At 42.6% G+C, this 20,402-nt stretch overlaps 1 protein-coding gene across 1 annotated transcript in view; it reads left to right on the plus strand.

Moving 5' to 3' along the window:
* PUM3 (pumilio RNA binding family member 3) overlaps positions 1-20,402 on the plus strand; it is a 170,737-nt gene that overhangs the window by 56,369 nt on the left and 93,966 nt on the right. The window contains exon 7 of the mRNA XM_030193819.1: positions 10,629-10,695. Coding sequence (XP_030049679.1) covers positions 10,629-10,695 — 67 coding nt within the window. The remainder of the gene's footprint in view (positions 1-10,628; positions 10,696-20,402) is intronic.

Here is a 20,402-nt window from a genome sequence, read left to right on the forward strand (position 1 = left end):
TTCAATACCCAGGTAGGGAAGGTTTTCCTGCCTCAGCATCATCAGCTCAAGCTCACAGCAAATTCTCAGGCTTCTCTCTCTTCTCTGCCCGCAGATGTGGGATTATGCTCAGGTTTTCGGTTCTATGGTAGCAACTTTGGATGTTCTGCCTTGGGTGAAGTTCCACATGCCGCCTCTACAGTCGTCCCTGTTGAGCCGGTGTTCTCCGGTCTTGGTGACTTATGACCAGCTGGTGTCTGGGACGCCTCAAGCCAGACGGAGTCTAACTTGGTTGCTTTTCCCTGCATACGTTTAGGTGGGGTTGCCTTTACAGACTTCCAGTTGGTGTGTTCTCACCTCCAATGCCAGCCTCTTTGGATGAGGAGCCCATTATCTCTATCATTCTCTACAGGGACGCAGGTCAAGAGTGGAGGCTTCCTGGTCCATCAAGAGATTGGAACTTCAAGCTGTCCGGAAAGCTCTACTAGCCTTTGCACCTCTTCTTTGCGGGAGGCCGGTGTGCGTACTCTCGGATAATGTCACAGCCATGCCTTACATCAACAGACAAGGAGAAACAAAGAGTGTATCTCTAGCCCAGGAGTCGTGTCGTGTCTTTTTCAGTGGGTGGAACATTCCGATGACTTCAGCATCTCACATAGCAGATTCACTGAACTCGCAAGTGGATTTCTCCAGTAGAGGGACATCAACACCTCCTTTCTTCTGCTGGTTATGCCCCTCTCTATGCAGCCTAGCATCCTTCTGACCATGGCTGTCGCCTTGTCACATTGTTTCTTCATCTTTATATCATATGACACCAATACCCCAAGGTCTCTCTCCTGAGTCGAGCTTACTAATCTCTCCCCTCCGATATGTCTCTTTTGGGTTTCTACACCCCAAGTGCATCACTCTGCACTTCTTGGCATTATATTTTAACTCTCAAAAAAAGTATAGAAACCTGATTCATTTATCAGTGTATAGTTAAATATATTTTTAAATATTTTATATGTATGTGTGAGTGCTCTGTAGCGGGTGCATATCATTGAGCTAGTGGATAACTCAAATAGCACCTACACCCACCATCATTGCACTATGCGTCCCTACCGCCCTACCCCTTGTTTTTGTTTTTGGTTAATCACAGATCTCTCTGCTGTGCTATGACATTAAAGATTTTTATATATATATCGGTCAGGGATCTCTCTGTTTATTTATTTATTTATTTATTTATTTGCTGCATTTGTATCCCACATTTTCCCACCCATCTGCAGGCTCAATGTGGCTTACATAGTACCGTAAGGGTGTTCGCCAATTCCGGTATAAACAGTTGCACAGTGATGTTATGGTAGAATAAGGTTCATGTGAAACAAGCATAATTAGGGAATCGAATAGAAGAAGAGTTAAGTTATATCCTTTACGTTCTTTGGTTTCGTAGTGTTGCAGGGTTCAGGTATAACATCAAGAACTTGTGGTATCTCTAAAAATTCCACTTGTAGGGGCGTGCTGTCTCAAGTACTCTTTTGTAGTGCCAGTTGGCGGGTTGTAGCTCAAGTTGTCATTCCTTTTTTCTTCGCTGATTGGATGCTACCCAGTTCCATCTGTGAATAATGTAGTGCTACACGCTGTACTCTCTGTCTTGGTTCTCTCATTCCCATTCCCAACATGCTCTCATGTTCCGCTATATGCGTCTTCAGGGGAACGAATATCTAAAATATAGAACTATAAGAACAATATTCTCCCTTCACATCATATCCATTTAATCTTAACTTGGTACATCAACTTTCTAATTATACTTTCCTTACACTTTTTGGCGATCCTATGGTGTAGACCGTATTACAGCCTGCTCCAGCTCGGTCAAACGCTGACACATGCACAGTATCGAATCTGTGATCCCACCCTCCATTTAAATAATGTTAGAGGTGTGTCACTGATCACCAATCAATTTCCTTGTTTAAACCCTTAGGTATCGTTGTCTTCCAACGAAAAATAAATTGTGCTTCTTTACATAGGAGAATTGTTGTGATGTTTCCCCCTCGCAATAAGTGGACCTGTGCCAGAACTACAAACGATAGATCTTTTTCTTGATGCCCTTGTTCCCGATGGCTAACCAAAGGTGCCTCTTTTATAGGCTGCTAAGATGTTCCCCAATTCGTTGTTTAATTTTACACCTTGTTTGGCCAATGTACCATTTGTCACACAGGCATTTTATCCCATATATCACCTGTTTTGACTCACAATCAGTATTCCCCTTCAACTCAAACCGTCGCCCTGTAACTGGATGTGTTACCGCAATTGTGACCCATACATACTGACAGTATGAACACTTGTCACATGTCTTATGTCCTTTATTTTCCACCTGGTGCAAAGGCTCATTATGTCTTGTAAGTACTTCTTCTAGGTTCTGAGCCCCAGTATATGCAAATCGAGGTTCTGATCTTATTCCATGTAAATGCATAATCGGTCAATGCTTCAGTATTATTTTTCTGATTTGAGTTGTCCTTGAAGGAAACTATGGCTGGCTCCTTCAAGATATGGCCCAGGAGTTCAGATGAGCCAGGTAGGCATGTTTACAGTTCTATAAATGATCTGGAAATAGGAACGATGAGTGAGGTGATCAGATTTGAAGGTGACACAAAACTATTCAAAAATGTTAAATTGCATGCGTGCTGCGTAAAATTGCAGGAGGACTTTAGAAGGCTGGAAGACTGGGCATCCAAATGGCAGATGGCATTTTAATGTGGACAAGTGCAAAGTGATGCATATTGGGAAGAATAATCCAAATTATAGCTATATGATCCTAGGTTCTACATTAGGAGTTATCACTGAGGGAAAGGATTTAGGGGACATTATGAACAATACATTGAAATCCTCTGCTCACACTGTGTGCTTGTTGCTAGAAGAGCAAACAGAATGTTAGGTATTATTAGGAAAGGAATAGAGAATAAAACAGAGAATATTGTAATACCTCTGTATTGCTCCATGGTAAGACTGCATCTTGAGTATTGTATTCTGTTTTGGTCACCCCATTTCAAAAAAGATGTAATAGAAATGGAAAAGGTATAAAGAAGGGTGACCAAAATGATTGAGGGGATGGAACGACTTTCATATAAGGAAAAGCTAAAGAGGTTAGGATTCTTCAGATTGGAGAAGAGATGGCTCAGGTGAGATATGGTAGAGGTCTCCTAAATGGAGTGGAACAGGTAAATGCTTCCACCTCAGTCTCACTGCTTTTCTTCCTTCAAAGTCCACTTCATCCCTCTATTCACTCCTCTGCGTCTCCGAGTAAGAGTCATTTATCGATCCCCTGATAAGTCCTTTTTTTCCTTTTTCACTGACTTTGACGTCTGGCTTTCCTTCTTTCTTGAACCTTCATCTTCTTCCCTTAATTCTTGGGGATTTTAACATTCATGCTAATGATCCATCTGACTCTTATGCTACCCTTCCGAAAACTGCTGAAGACTTACCTCTTCAAACAAGCCTACCCAAAAGACCTGTCCTAATTCTCAAATATAATACCACTCATAATTCCACACCATTAGTATTACTCACACCCCAATCCCTTCCCCACATCTCTTATTATTGTTCCACTCTATGCAATTATGTCATCTTTGCGACACTTTGTTCCATACTTTGTATCATCTCTGTGATACTTGTACCATACAGGAAAGGCTAAGGAGGCTAGGGCTTTTCAGCTTGGAGAAGAGACGGCTGAGGGGAGACATGATAGAGGTATATAAAATAATGAGTGGAGTGGAACAGGTGGATGTGAAGCATCTGTTCACGCTTTCCAAAAATACTGGGACTAGGGGGCATGCGATGAAACTATAGTGTAGTAAATTTAAATAAATCGGAGAAAAGTTTTCTTCACCCAACGCGTAATTATGCTCTGGAATTCATTGCCGGAGAACGTGGTGAAGGCGGTTAGCTTGGTGGAGTTTAAAAAGGGGTTAGACGGTTTCCTAAAGGACAAGTCCATAAACCGCTACTAAATGGACTTGGGAAGAATCCACAATTCCAGGAATAACATGTGTAGAGTGTTTGTACGTTTGGGAAGCTTGCCAGGTGCCCTTGGCCTGGATTGGCCGCTGTCGTGGACAGGATGCTGGGCTCGATGGACCTTGGTCTTTTCCCAGTGTGGCATTACTTATGTGCTTACTTATGTACTTATATACTTTGTAAGCCACACTGAATCCACTCTATGGACTTATGTCATCTCTGTGATACATTGTTTCCATACCTGTATTATCTCCGTGATACTTTGTACCATACTTTGTAAGCCGCACTGAACCTGCTATCGAGCGGGGTATAAATGCCACAAATAAATAAATAAATTCTCAGTTTCTCGCTTTAACATCCTCTTTCAATCTTCAACTGATCTCCACTACCCCCCCCCCCCCCCCCACTCACCAGAATGTCTTGATCTTATCTTCTTCTCAAACTGCTCACTCTCCAGTTTCTGTGACTCAGTTCTTCCCCTCTCTAACCATCATCTAATAACTTTCACACTTAAGCACCCTCCTCCCCAGTCCCGTCCAATCTCAGCCAATACATTTAGGAATCTTCAGGCTACTGACCCTTCTACTTTGCCCGCCAGTGTTTCAAATCTCTTCTCAACCACTATGTTATCCAAGACTGTCAATGAGGCTGTCTCTTCCTTATAATACTATTTTCTCCTCTGCTCTGGATACTCTCTCTCCTCCCATTCCTCGCTTTGTTAGGCATACCAGACCCCAGCCTTGGCTGCTGTAGAATCCGCTACCTGTGTTCCTGTGCCTGCTCTGCCGAACGCCTTTGGCTGAAGTCCCATGCCTGTGTTGACTTCATACATTTCAAATTCTTGCTGACCTCCTTCCAGTCTGCTCTTTTACTTGCCAAACAGGACTACTACATCCAGTTGACAAATTCTCTTGGCACAAACCCTCAACGTCTCTTTGCCACACTGAACTCTCTCCTCAAAGTGCCTTCACCTCCAACTCCCCCTTCACTTTCTCCCCAGACTCTGGATGAGTACTTTTGTGATAAGGTTCACAAGATTAAACTTGAATTCTCAACCAAATCACCTTCACCTCTCCTTCCCTTAGTGCATTCCCCCAACCCTCCAACTCCTGCCTCCTTTTCTTCCTTTTCTGAAATCACTGAAGAGGAAACTGCATATCTTCTTTCCTCCTCGAAACTAATTCTATCCCCACCCATCTACTTAACACTATCTCTCCTACTGTCATCCCTTTTATCTGTCATATCCTCAATCTTTCACTTTCCACTACGACTGTTCCTGATGTCTTCAAGCATGCTGTAGTCACACCACTCCTTAAAAAACCTTCATTGGACCCTACCTGTCCTTCCAACTATCGCCCCATCTCCCTCCTCCCTTTCTTATGAACCCCTCCACAGAAATGTCTTATAACACTTGCTTGCTATACTAATATTATGCTTTTTACTATCATGCTACCCAAGATCCTTCTGATGTATTGTAAGCCACATTGAGCCTGCAAAGAGGTGGGAAAATGTGGGATACAAATGCAATAAATAAATAAATAAGATACTTGAATGTGCTGTTCACCGCTATTGTCTTCTTTCTTCTCAAGCTATTCTTGATACACTTCAATCTGGCTTTCGCCTTCTTCATTCAACTGAAACAGCGCTTACTAAAGTCTCCAGTGACCTGTTCCTGGCCAGATCCAAAGGTCTCTATTCTATCCTCATCCTTCTCGATCTCTGCTGCTTTTGACACTGTTGAACACAGCCTACTCCTTGACACGCTGTCCTCACTTGGATTTCAGGGCTCTGTTCGTTCCTGGTTTTCTTCTTATCTCTCCCATTGCACTTTTAGTTGGTGGATCCTCCTCCACTTCTATCCCACTATCAGTTGGTGTACCTCAAGGACCTGTCCTGGGACCTCTTCTTTTCTCCATCTATACTTCTTCCATTGGTACTCTGATCTCATCCCATAGTTTTCAATATCACCTTTACGCTGATGACTCCCAAATCTACCTCTGCACACCAGAAATCTCAGCAGGAATCCAGGCCAAAATATCAGCCTGCCTGTCTGACATTGCTGCCTGGATGTCAAACTGCCATCTGAAACTAAACATGACCAAGACTGAGCTTATCTTTCCCCCGAAACCATCCTCTCTTCTTCCCCTATTTTCTATTTCTGTGGATAACACTTTCATTCTCCCTGTCTCATCAGCTTGTAACCTTGGGATCATCTTCGACTCCTCGCTCTCATTTTCTGCACATATTCAGCAGACTGCTAAAACCTGTCGTTTCTTTTTCTATAATATCACCAAAATTTGCCCTTTCCTTCTGAGCACATTACCAGAACCCTTATCCGGTTCTTATCACCTCTCACTTAGACTATTGTAACTTGCTTCTCACAGGTCTTCCACTTAGCCATCTCTCTCCTCTTCAGTCTGTTCAAAATTCTGCTGCACGACTTATATTCCGCTAGTGTCGCTGTGCTCATATTAGCCCTCTCCTCAAGTCACTTCACTTGCTCCCTATCCGTTTCCGCATACAGTTCAAACTCCTTTTATTGACTTACAAGTGCATTCACTCTGCAGCTCCTCAGTACCTCTCCAATCTTATCTCTCCCTACACTCCTCCCTGGGAACTCCGTTCACTGGGTAAATCTCTCTTATCTGCACCCTTCTCCTCCACCGCTAACTCCAGGCTCCGTTCCTTTTATCTTGCTGCACCATAAGCCTGGAATAGACTTCATGAGCCAGTATGTCAAGCTCCATCTCTGGCCGTCTTCAAATCTAGGCTAAAAGCCCAACTTTTTGATGCGGCTTTTAACTCCTAACCCTTACTCACTTGTTCAGTACCTATGTTTTATCATTCCCACCTTAGTAATTCCCTTATTCTTATTTGTCTTGTTTGTCCTAATTAAATTGTAAGCTCTGTCAAGCAGGGACTGTCTCTTCATGTTCAAGTGTACAGCGCTGTGTACGTCTAGTAGCGCTATAGAAATAAGTAGTAGTAGTAGTAAATGCAAATCGATTGCTTACTCTTCTCAAAAAGTACAAAGACTAAGGGGCACTCCATGAATTTACATAATAACACATTTAAAACAAATAGAATAATTTTTTTTTCAGTTAACATATAGTTAAGCTCTGGAACTCATTTCTGGGGCAGATGATAAAAACAGTTAATGTAGCTGGCTTTAAAAAAAAAGGTTTTGTCAAATTTCTGGAGGAAAAGGCCATAAACTATTACTAACGTTGGCCTGGGGGAAAGCCACTGCTTATTCCTGAGGTTAAGTAGCATGGAATCTTGTTGATTTTTAGGACTCTCAAATCAACATTAGAGGGGAAGTGGGAAAAATCAATTCTGTAAACTAGTGTACCTTAAAAAAAGGACACAAAAAGCTAGGAGGCATCAGATAAACATGTAGTTGGGTTCTCTTGTAGTTGGATCTCTTACAGCCTCAGCTATTTCAGATCCAAGCTCCTTGCAATCTATCAATCAATGCCTCCAAAGCTTAAGGGGCCTGTTTCAATTTTTATTACATTCAAAATATATTATCAACAATAATCTCATAGCGACTACTTACTGCACACCACACAAGTGGGTACAGTGCTTTTTTGAAAAGGGAGCTTTTCAAGAACTTTACAGTGCTGTACCCACTTGTGTGGTGTAAGATAAGTAGTCGCAAAAAAAATTGAACAAAGAAATAACAGAGGAAGATGCAATCAAACAAAACAGAATGTCAATTTCATATATAAACAAAAATTGTGCTTACAGTCAGTTTTATAGGAACACAGATAAATCTAATTCTGCTTTCAGACCTGCAGGGGAGACGGTGTTTAATGCATAAATGTATTTCTGTTCCTGTCTCAGTAAAATTTTGTTAATGTCATGATAGTTGAACCTTCTTCAGCACTAGAAACCTGAGATTAGAAAAACTGTGTGCCTGATCGATACAGTACTGTACCAAAGGGTTGCTATGTTGCTTCTCCTGATATTGCTTCTGTGCTCAGTCATCCTTGTTTTAACCTTCCTGATAGTTTTGCCCACATGGACAAAGGATAACATATATTACTCCTTCAATGTTATAGTCTGATGACTCTTTCAAAGATAAACCTTCCTTGTATGCGGATGAATGAAAATGGTAATGGACATTGAAGATGGAGATACAGAGCATTATCCACAGGGGCAATGACCAAAAGAAGGAACATCTGATAAAGACTCTAAGGGAAGGGCAGAAGAGGCTACAATTTCTTTGGTATTTCTATTGTGGGTGTATGCAATCATCAATCTTTTATCTTTAAAACACCAGTGCTTCTCCAAAATATTCCAGATTCTTTTCATAAGTCTTTGAATGTTCCCAGAAAAATTTGAGAATCTTAAATTAGAAACAATATCTGGCTTGGGTCATTGTACACGTGTTGTCGACAGACTTTCCCTATCAGCAGCCCTAGCGTTCTCTATACCTTTATTGATACAGTATTCAGGGTACCCTCTGTCTCTAAATCTTTTGGCCACCTGTTTATTGAACTCTGTGTTGTCACTGCACAGCCTTCTTAAACAAAGGAATTGAAAGTAGGGAAGGTTTTCTTTCAAATTCCGGTTGTGGAAGCTCTTAAAATGGAGGACATAATTTTACAAGAGTAGCATCTGAAAGAGAAGAACTGAGCTGAGTGATTTTAAAACTTTTGGGTGCACACAGAAACATTAAAATTCCAGAATACAAAAATTCAAAAACTAATAGAATAGAATAAAAAAACAAAACCCGAAATGACACAGACTACTGACACAGAAAATACATAGATAATATACCTACCTGAAATGCACTTTGTGTAAAGCCTGAAGCTGAGTAATCTGGGGAAGTAGTCCGAAGGTACTGAGCAACATGAAAAACAAAAATAGCAGAAAGACTTCTAAAGAATTAAAAGCCTTTTAACACTGAGAGCAGAGAAATAGAAAATTAAATGAAAATATTAGAAATATACTTTTATACTATCTGATGATGGTGAGTTTAAAGCATAGTGAAGGGAGGCGTCTAGACAGTTTTGAGTTATTAGAATCTGTAAAATTTAATAGAACAAAGGTATATGAGAATTGCAAGGTTTGACCATCTTCTTAAATAATGTTTGCATTGCCTTAAGTCTGAGAAATAAACTTTTAACATTTTCTTATTAAAGTGAATTTGTGAAGTTTCTCTCATATATTGCAAGTGTTTCTAATATTAAGTATTTAAACTGAACCTGTCCTGCTTGAACTATGAACCTCTGAGGTAATTCCACTTGAGTAACTATGATAGAACAAAGGTAATCTGGGTTCTACTGTACCTGAATGTAACTTACCTTAAGCTACAGTACAACTACAAAAAGGCATGAGCCAATAGCACATAAAATTAATTTTGTTTGAATAGTTCTATCTTTTTTTTGCATGTGATTGGTTTTTGGGTGACCTGCCTTATCAATATGTCGCTCATCAAAATACGTAATCACAAAAGAGAGGGTAATACAGCATACAAGCATACAATATAGACAAGAAAAAGCAACACTGGGCCTTCAAGAAAGAGACAATGGCAGTCCTTTATTGTGAAAAAGACCCGACACGGGCCGTTTTTCGGCGCACAAGTGCCTGCCTCAGGGGTCAAAGTGTGTCTTCACAATATATGAGCACAATACACAAGATTGAACTCACCTGCCTGTAGGACCCTGGAGGATCCATGATGTTCTTATTCCCTCCCCCTCACCTCTTTCCACTAATATGAGCTGGTTGGCGTCTGTTCTATCTTTTGGCAGTTTTCACACAGACAGCGTTTGTTAGGATTGAACAAACGCTCAGTGGTGACTGGCAATTTACTCAGACTGTCTGAACATTCCTGCTCATATATTGTGAAGACACACTTTGACCCCTGAGGCAGGCGCTTGTGCGCTCATCAAAATACGCAGTAATGCAGATGTGCTATATCCAAGTATACAGTATACAATCAAAAAATTGTGCAGGTGCTGCTAAACTACTTTTACTTAAGGACCTCTTTTACTAAACTGTGCTAGGAATTGGCGCACTGCAGCCTATTTATTATGAATGGGCTGTCTCTCATTTACCGTGTGGGAATTGCTAGTGTGGTTTATTAAAAGAGGGCCTAAATGGCTTAAGAGTAATTATGACAAACTTGAAAATATGTGCTAAATATATATTTTTTTCTTTTTTAGAGAGAAAAATCTCAGAGACCCTCAAGTGGTCATGGCCCTAATTTTCGATTCCAACACTTTTTCTTTCATTGGTCTAAAAAATTCTGTTTTTTCTATTTGTGCAAAATCGATCACTTAAACTTAAAACAAAAAAGTGGTGGTTAAAATGCCATATTAAAGTAAGTTTGCACAAATGTTTTTAAAAAAGGAGTTTTTAGACCAATGAAAGAAAAAGTGCCGACATCAAAATTACGGCCATGACCATTTGAAGGGTCTCTGAGGTCTTTTTTCCCTAAAAAAGAAAAAAATATATTTAGCACATTTTCAAGTTTGTCATAATTATTGTTTAGCCATTTAATTAAATAAAAGTAGTTTGGCAACACCTGCACAATTGTTTGATTGTGTACCGCCTTATCAATACTGGTGTGAATCTACTGATGGCCTTTGATCTGATTTCAGAGTGTGATGTTTGTAGTATAGTAATCTATTACCTTTTTTCTTCTGTAGAACATTTGGTTGAATTGAGCAAATCTAAGTATGGCAGGAATATCGTGAAGAAATTTCTCATGTATGGGTAGGTGCTATAGATTTTTATATTTTGTGGAAATTTTCATGATTCATCCAATAAGCATTATGCACAAAATTAGGCCAAAAAAACTGGCATAGTTAGTTATTCCTTCTGTAGAGCTGTTTAGTGTGTGCAGTGCTTTAAAATAACATGTAAGCTCTTGTGAGTAAGTACTGTCTCTTACAGTCTGATCAGGACAAACCATACAGGACACGAAGTATTAAAAATGCAATAATTGAAAATAGGGTTAACTATAAAAACTGTGTGCAAACAGATTATTTGGATTGATAACTTCGATTTGAGTATGGTTAGAGAAGCACCACTGTAAAAAAGAAATGTATGTATAAAGGGATTTGGGAATCAATTTAGTCACTTCACAATTTTTGCCTTGCTTGGGTAGCCCTAGAAGGATCAGGGAAAATCCATACTTTCTGTCTCTCAAACACACTTTGGAGCCTTCTGAAAATACAAATGCATCAATGAGTTCAAATCTTGTTCAAATACAAGGGTAACTAAAAAGTAGCTCTGTACACCACTGCAGTTGCTACTCGCAAAACTCCAGATGTGTCTAAGCTATCATATGAAGTCTCTAAAACATTCAATTCATTCCCAGATTCTCATGTAGACACTAGTTCCTTCTTTTTAGGCACAAAATAAATTTTCCCTACTGGTGATACAGCTTCCAAAGGATATTCCAGTGCCTGCACAAGAAATCGCTTAAAAGTCTGTAAAGGAGAAGCTGCTCTTATCTTTGGAAAATTCAGTAAACGTACATTAACATGCCTCGCTTGATTTTCCAAATTTTCCAATATGCAGCACTTCCTTATCTTTAATTGTGGCAACTTGAACTTTTCCCTGTTTCTGTCTTCATCATGCTAACTTGTTCCTGAAATTCCTTCACTCTACCATGGTCCGACAAAGTCAGAGTTGAAACAGACAGACTGAACCAAAGTTGAATGTTCTAAAGAGCATTTTTGAATAGAAGCTTCCATTCAGGTCAAAATGTCACCCAATGATGAAAAATGTTTGCTCCTTTGTGTCCTGAGCTTTATGCCCGGCAAATTTCATGTGCTCTACTCTATCCTGCATGACTTCGGATTGTATCAGCTGGTAAAATCCTTTTTTTTTTTTTTTTTAACCTCTGTGGAGACAGCACAAACTTTTATTCAATCTCTCCCAGCCAAAAGAGGACCTTAGATGATTGCTGTTCAATTTTTTGAAATTTTTGTCTCTGTTGTGGTGGATTTGATATGTTTATTATTTGTGACTTAGCTTGTCATAAGTACATAAGTACATAAGTACATAAGTAGTGCCATACTGGGAAAGACCAAAGGTCCATCTAGCCCAGCATCCTGTCACCGACAGTGGCCAATCCAGGTCAAGGGCACCTGGCACGCTCCCCAAACGTAAAAACATTCCAGACAAGTTGTACCTAAAAATGAGGAATTTTTCCAGTCCATTTAATAGCGGTCTATGGACTTGTCCTTTAGGAATCTATCTAACCCCTTTTTAAACTCCGTCAAGCTAACCGCCCGTACCACGTTCTCCGGCAATGAATTCCAGAGTCTAATTACACGTTGGGTGAAGAAAAATTTTCTCCGATTCGTTTTAAATTTACCACACTGTAGCTTCAACTCATGCCCTCTAGTCCTAGTATTTTTGGATAGCGTGAACAGTCGCTTCACATCCACCCGATCCATTCCACTCATTATTTTATACACTTCTATCATATCTCCCCTCAGCCGTCTCTTCTCCAAGCTGAAAAGCCCTAGCCTTCTCAGCCTCTCTTCATAGGAAAGTCGTCCCATCCCCACTATCATTTTCGTCGCCCTTCGCTGTACCTTTTCCAATTCTACTATATCTTTTTTGAGATACGGAGACCAGTACTGAACACAATACTCCAGGTGCGGTCGCACCATGGAGCGATACAACGGCATTATAACATCCGCACACCTGGACTCCATACCCTTCTTAATAACACCCAACATTCTATTCGCTTTCCTAGCCGCAGCAGCACACTGAGCAGAAGGTTTCAGCGTATCATCGACGACGACACCCAGATCCCTTTCTTGATCCGTAACTCCTAACGCGGAACCTTGCAAGACGTAGCTATAATTCGGGTTCCTCTTACCCACATGCATCACTTTGCACTTGTCAACATTGAACTTCATCTGCCACTTGCACGCCCATTCTCCCAGTCTCGCAAGGTCCTCCTGTAATCGTTCACATTCCTCCTGCGACTTGACGACCCTGAATAATTTTGTGTCATCGGCGAATTTAATTACCTCACTAGTTATTCCCATCTCTAGGTCATTTATAAATACATTAAAAAGCAACGGACCCGGGGGTCCCATGATGCAACGCGGCTGATCGGACGCACGCGATCTAGCTCCGCTCCCGACGCCCCTGAAAATCTGCAAATTTAACCGCAAAAAGCTCTTTTAAATTACAAAAAACGGAGTAGCGTACAGCGGAAGAACGGGGCAGCGCATCGGCGCCCTAATCAACAGCTTTACGAGGCCGAGAGACGGGCATGCCCGCTAAGACTCAGCGGCCTAAAAAGACCCGCGAGGTGGAAGCGCGCGCCAAAATGGCGACGATAAACATGGCCGCGGGGGAGGTCAGCCAGCCAGCGGACGCCTTTAAAGACTTGATTCAACAAGTTACCGCAATCCTGGAAGAAAAACTATCAAAGTTTCAGACATCAGTGGAACAAATCAGAGAGGCTGTGGAGCGGCAGGGCGCGAGGCTGCAACAAGCAGAGGAAAGAATCTCCAGGCAGGAGGACAGGGCAGAGGCAGCAGACACGAGGTTGGTGGCACTTGAACAGAAATGCGGGAAACTGGAGCAGCAACTAGACGATCTGGAGAATAGGAGTAGAAGAAACAATGTGAGAGTAGTGGGACTCCCAGAAACAGTAAAGGAGAAAGACTTATGGCATTTCATGGAGACATGGTTACCGGAAAAGCTGGGATTAAAGGAGCCTGAGAAGGGATTGAAGGTTGAGCGGGTACACAGACTCGGTGCTCTGAAAGAGGGAAATGCACGCCCCAGGACGGTTATTGCCAGAATCCTAAATTATGCTGATAAGGAAAAACTTTTATTAGCATTCCGGAAAGGAAAAGGGGGCCTGGAATACGAGGGGCATAAAATCTTACTGTTTCAAGATTACTCTGCTGCAGTAACTGAACAGCGTCGAAAGATGGGACAGCATTGCAAGAGGCTGTATGAGAAAGGAGTGAAGTTTGCATTGCTTTTCCCTGCTAAAGTTCGTATCATGCAGGATAACAAGGTACTTTTCTTCACAGAACCTAAAGACTTGGAGAACTATGTGGAACGTATGCAGCTTTGAAAGCATGTTTTTCAGTGTACAGTTACCAATTTTCTTATTTCAAAAATTCTGAGACACAGAAGATATGGCCGCAGCACTGATGGCAAATGTCAGTTGACAATGGGCAGAGCCCCACAGCAAGTTCAGCAAGGGGAAGGAGGCTCTCGACATGTGTTGGACTTTTGCAGGCTGATGGATCAGATTAATAAAAGCTGCCTGCTAGAGATGGATGCACGTGGAGATGGGAGGAGAAGGATCATGCTCAGCAACGAGCTGACACCCTTCACGGTCTGGCAACAAAGAGAGCCTCCTCAAAGTTTTTACTATATCTCACTTTGCCCAAGCTGTGGGGCACGAGACGAGAAAAGTGGTAGTGCCTGAAGTATTTCACACTCAGATATGGCCTGCAAAGAATGTGAGCCCCTCAATTTGTAATCTGTAATTTGCAATTGATTATCTGTACGAGTTTAGTTATGTTTACGTTTTACATGCTATGGTTAACATGTTCCAAATGTTATAAGCTCCTTTAGTGGGTGGCCTGCTAAATGGTCTCTGTTAAGAGACTAAAGTTTAAAGGCATTACGTTTAACAATGTACCGCATGATACAGGCAGGGCATCATGGAGTAGAATTAGGACAGACTCAAAGAAGGTTATAAGAGATTCACTTGTAGGGGGGGAGGGTAAGCTCAAGGGAACGGGGAGAGTTAGTGTTAGGGGGATGAATGATGTGAAGTGCTGGTTGTGTGTGGAGGGGAGAATGAATGTGATGACTGGGCGGGAGAGCTTGGAAGGCAAGGGGGGGTATCCTTCCAGGGGAGGGGGGCAGGGAGTGAAGAGAAGGGGGGAGGGATTGGGGAAGAAGTTGCTCACTACACAAATGAAGAAGCTAACTAACATACTGTATGCTGGTACAAGAACTTCCTGGGGGGTTTGGCTGGGAGGCCCCCTTGGTATGAATCTCATGATATTTACTGAAAACATTTGGCTATGGAGATTGCTTTTATATGGCTAGTTTGAGAGTGATATCACTAAATGTGGACGGAGTCCACTCACCAGTCAAGCGCTTTAAAATTTTACAGACATTACGGAAACAACAAGCTGACATCGCCTTACTGCAGGAAACACACTTGGGGAACGCTGAACATATCAAATTACGTAGAGATTGGGTGGGGGAAGTATACTACGCCTCCTACAATAATAGGCAGAGAGGGGTGGCAATCCTTTTAAAAAAGAACTTGGCTTTTGAGCTGCACAGATTATATCAAGATCCGGAGGGCCGGTACGTAATTATAGCAGGCCTTTTGCAGGGACAGAAAGTAGCTATATGCAGCATATATGCACCTAATATATATTCACAGAAGTTCTTTACCCTATTAGCTGCAAAGCTCACCACCTTTGACAACTACCCATTTATACTAGGGGGAGACTTCAATATAACCAGTGACCCCTCGATAGACAGGAAACCAGCCAAGATAGTCAGCAAAGACCATGAGGGGAGGGGGGTGAACTTTCTTATCAATGAAGTGGGAGTAATTGACATTTGGAGATTATTACACCTAGAAGAGAGGGAGTTTACTTTTTTTTCTCACCCTCACGGAGTCCATGCACGCCTTGACTATGTGCTGATAAGTCAGTCTTTAGTGAGATTGACTGAGAAAGCAGACATTGGCGAGGCGGTCGTATCTGATCATGCCCCAGTATGGGTCCAACTGAGGTGGGGTGGAAAGGAAAAGATGAACCGTTGGCGAATGAACCCGGCACTGTACCAGGACCAGGCCTTCTGCAAATATTTAAAGCAGGTGTGGAAAGAATATGTAGAAGACAATTCAAAGCAGCCAGTAAATGATAGAGTCTTTTGGGAAGCGGCAAAGGCAGTAATCCGCGGAAAGATATTGGCGTACACCGCTGCACTCAATAGGAAAAGGGATGGGGAGCTTCACGCACTTATAGCCCAGGTGCAGGGAGCAAGGAGGGAGCTCGTCCTCGCGCCCTCAGAAGTAAAAAGGTTGGAATACGCAGCAGCAAGAAAGAGATTACAGACAGCGCTAGATGCTAGAGCATTGTACGATATCCGTCTATATAAATACCGCATGCACAGATGGGGCAACAAAACGGGGAAACTGCTAGCAACCCTGGTGCGGCAAAGAAGTGGGAAAAGTTTCATAGGAAAAATTAAGGATAGACAAGGCAAAATTCAAACGGGGAGGACAGAGATTCAACAAGAATTTGTTCAATTTTACTCCTCACTCTATGCAAAGGGATCGTTTTCAGAGACCAGTTGTGAGAGTTTTTTTGCAGGGTTGAGATTGCCATCCCTTGTTGAGACTCAGGTGGCTAGTTTGAATAGACCAATTGAGGGGCAGGAGGTACTGAAGGTCATAAAACAATTGAAACTGGCAAAGGCCCCTGGACCTGATGGCCTGGGAACAGAGTTCTATAAAATTCTGCAGGGTGAGTTAGTCCCATCATTTGTGGCTATGTGTGAGGAGGTACGTGACTCTGGTGATATGGGTACGGTTCTGAACCATGTACATATCACGGTACTACCAAAACCCGGTAAAGATGTGGAGCTTGTAGGTTCTTACCGCCCTATATCCCTGCTGAACCAGGACATTAAGATCTTGGCGGCAGTCTTAGCAGCGCGTCTGGGCGCAGTGGTCCCACATCTAGTGCACCAAGACCAAGTGGGCTTTGTAAAGGGCAGATTCGCTTCAGCCAACATACTGAAGGTCAGCCGCATTCTGTTGGAGGGCAGGAAAATAGCAGGGGACAAGATCATGGCAAGCCTAGATGCCGAAAAGGCTTTCGACAAAGTAGTGTGGGAATACCTATTTTGGGTACTCCGCAAATTTGGTATTACAGGCGAGTTCCTGGAGTGGGTTCAGGCATTATATAGCAATCCCACTGCCCAAATTATAATAAATGATATGCTGACTCCGGTGGTGCGCTTGGGGGGAGGCACCAGACAGGGGTGCCCCTTGTCGCCTCTTCTGTTTATCCTCACCCTCGAGCCATTAGCGGCAAAAATCAGACAAGAGCCGACTTTGAAAGGGGTTCAGGTAGGAGGTCGGGAATACCGCATAAATATGTTCGCTGACGACATGCTGTTACTGGTGGACGATGCATCCACAGGTATCTTCCAAGTGATGGACCTTATTAAACAGTTTGGCCAATTTTCGGGTTTGTGCATTAACTTTGGGAAGTCGGAGGCACTTCCAATTAGTAATCCCTGTGCATGTGTTCAGATGTCAGACTTTCCGTTGGGATGGGCCAGTGAAGGGATCAAATACCTGGGAGTATACTTAAGTGCAAGGGTAGACTGGGTGTACAAAAAAATGTAGTGGAAAGGCTGGAAGCCATTAAAAAGTTATGCAACAAATGGAAAGACCTTCCAGTCAGTTTTATGGGGCGAGTGGCTCTAGTAAAAATGGTCCTGCTACCGAAAATATTGTATCCCCTACAGATGGTGCCATTATGGATCTGTAAAAGGGAAGAGGGCCAATATCGCAGCATAATTACTTCATTCATTTGGCACGCGAAAAGACCCAGGATCTCATTTGCTAAATTAGTGCTAGATAAAACACAGGGGGGCCTCCGGCTCCCCGACCTTAGAGCGTACAACGTGGCAGCACTGATGCGCTGGATACATGAGTTACATTCCGGGGGATCGACTTTCTCCCCGGATGATTTTTGGGAGAGTTGGTGTGCTCCTCTAGATCCATTCGTACTTATAGACAAGGCTCAGACTAGTGGTCTTGGCAAGGTAAAAATCAGTCCATACTTGCTCGCATTGCGGAGGGCCTGGAAATGGTGGAAAGAGCTTGGCGGCACTAGGGGAGGAGTGAGTCCTTTTGTCACGTTGACGGGGAACCCAGACTTCCCAGCAGGTCTTGGAAACACGGTATTTCAATCTTGGAAAGCAAGGGGGTGTAGATACATTGGGGAATTCCGTCAGGTGGGTGAACAGACCTTCCCGTCTTTCGAGCAGCTCAAGCGTGCATGGAACTTCCCTAATACCCAGTTTTATGCTTTTTTGCAAGCCAGGGACTATGTATTGTCAATAGAACGTAAGAACGGGGGCCCGGTCACCTTTAGTAAATTGGATTTAATGCTTATGCAGGTGCCACCTATCTTAAACAAGTTGTCTATGTGGCATAAGATTATCAGGGACAACAGAAAAACTACATACCTGACACAACTAGCAAATACGTGGAGTAAAGAAATTGGGGGCACAGTAACCGAGGAAGAATTAGGGACGGCCTTTGGAGAGCTTTGCAAAGTTACACCCAATGCTGCTTTGCAGGAGATACAATTTCGCATTTTGCACAGGGTTCACATTTCCAGGGCAAAGGGGAAAGCATTGGGGCTGTGGACAGATGATCACTGTATGAGATGTAGGGCGCATGTGGGGACTCTGCTGCACTCTTTTATGGAATGTCCCAAACTGGATAAGCTCTGGCAGGGTGCTCTTACTCACATAGAGCGTCTGGTACAAGCGGAAATTGAATGGTCCTACTCAGTTGTATACATGGGTAGTTCGATAAACCTGAGAGAGCAAGGGCTGAATGAGGCCCAATGTAAGTTCATTATAGTGGCCACCATACTGGTCAAAAAGTGTATCCTGATGTCTTGGATAGACAATGTCCCTCCCCTGCTCAATGTGTGGATGGGTCTAATGAGAGAAATGGCTAGCTGGGTACTGAAGACAATACAACCCCAGGCATCTACAGGTTTGCAGCAATACCGACTGATTTGGGGTAGATTTCCAGAGGCTGACACTTTGCTAATAGATCCCTCGGCAGAGAATAATTGAGGGCTAATTGATGGATCCTAAGCTAATACACGGTAAAGAGAGTGAAAGACATCTCCAAGCAGAAATCAAGGAGATTTAGAAGTGTCGGGTTAACAGCAGTGGGCAACAGGGGGGGGGGGGGGGGGAGGGGGGGATGGGAGGGATGGGAAGTTTAATCATAAAAAAGTCTAAGGTGTTCTACAAATTTACAAGACACAGTCATGCAGCCTTCCTTGTGATATACCTGTGTATTGGTTATCAATATGTTTGTTGTTGTATCAGCGGAAGTCCCCTCATAGGGACATGTTTATGTACTTTATGTTGTACTTTTTTCTGACAATATTGTACACCAAAGACACAATAAAGATATTTTCAAAAAAAAAACAAAAAAAAAAAAAAAAGCAACGGACCCAGCACAGACCCCTGCGGGACCCCACTAACTACCCTCCTCCACTGAGAATACTGGCCACGCAATCCTACTCTCTGCTTCCTATCTTTCAACCAGTTCTTAATCCATAATAATACCCTACCTCCGATTCCATGACTCTGCAATTTCTTCAGGAGTCTTTCGTGCGGCACTTTGTCAAACGCCTTCTGAAAATCCAGATATACAATATCAACCGGCTCCCCATTGTCCACATGTTTGCTTACCCCCTCAAAAAAATGCATTAGATTGGTGAGGCAAGACTTCCCTTCACTAAATCCGTGCTGACTTTGTCTCATCAGTCCATGTTTTTGTATATGCTCTGCAATTTTATTCTTAATAATAGCCTCCACCATCTTGCCCGGCACCGACGTCAGACTCACCGGTCTATAATTTCCCGGATCTCCTCTGGAACCCTTCTTAAAAATCGGAGTAACATTGGCTACCCTCCAGTCTTCCGGTATTACACTCGATTTTAGGGACAGATTGCATATTTCTAACAGTAGCTCCGCAAGTTCATTTTTTAGTTCTATTAATACTCTGGGATGAATACCATCAGGTCCCGGTGATTTACTACTCTTCAGCTTGCTGAACTGACCCATTACATCCTCCAAGGTTACAGAGAATTTGTTTAGTTTCTCCGATTCCCCCGCTTCAAATATTCTTTCCGGCACCGGTGTCCCCCCCAAATCCTCCTCGGTGAAGACCGAAGCAAAGAATTCGTTTAATTTCTCCGCTACGGCTTTGTCCTCCTTGATCGCCCCTTTAACACCATTTTCGTCCAGCGGCCCAACCGACTCTTTGGCCGGTTTCCTGCTTTTAATGTATCTAAAAAAGTTTTTACTACAGTGGGGGAAATAAGTATTTGATCCCTTGCTGATTTTGTAAGTTTGCCCACTGACAAAGACATGAGCAGCCCATAATTGAAGGGTAGGTTATTGGTAACAGTGAGAGATAGCACATCACAAATTAAATCCGGAAAATCACATTGTGGAAAGTATATGAATTTATTTGCATTCTGCAGAGGGAAATAAGTATTTAATCCCTCTGGCAAACAAGACCTAATACTTGGTGGCAAAACCCTTGTTGGCAAGCACAGCGGTCAGACGTCTTCTGTAGTTGATGATGAGGTTTGCACACATGTCAGGAGGAATTTTGGTCCACT

Source organism: Microcaecilia unicolor, chromosome 2, assembly GCF_901765095.1.
Source record: "Microcaecilia unicolor chromosome 2, aMicUni1.1, whole genome shotgun sequence".
Taxonomy (NCBI): Eukaryota; Metazoa; Chordata; class Amphibia; order Gymnophiona; family Siphonopidae; genus Microcaecilia; species Microcaecilia unicolor.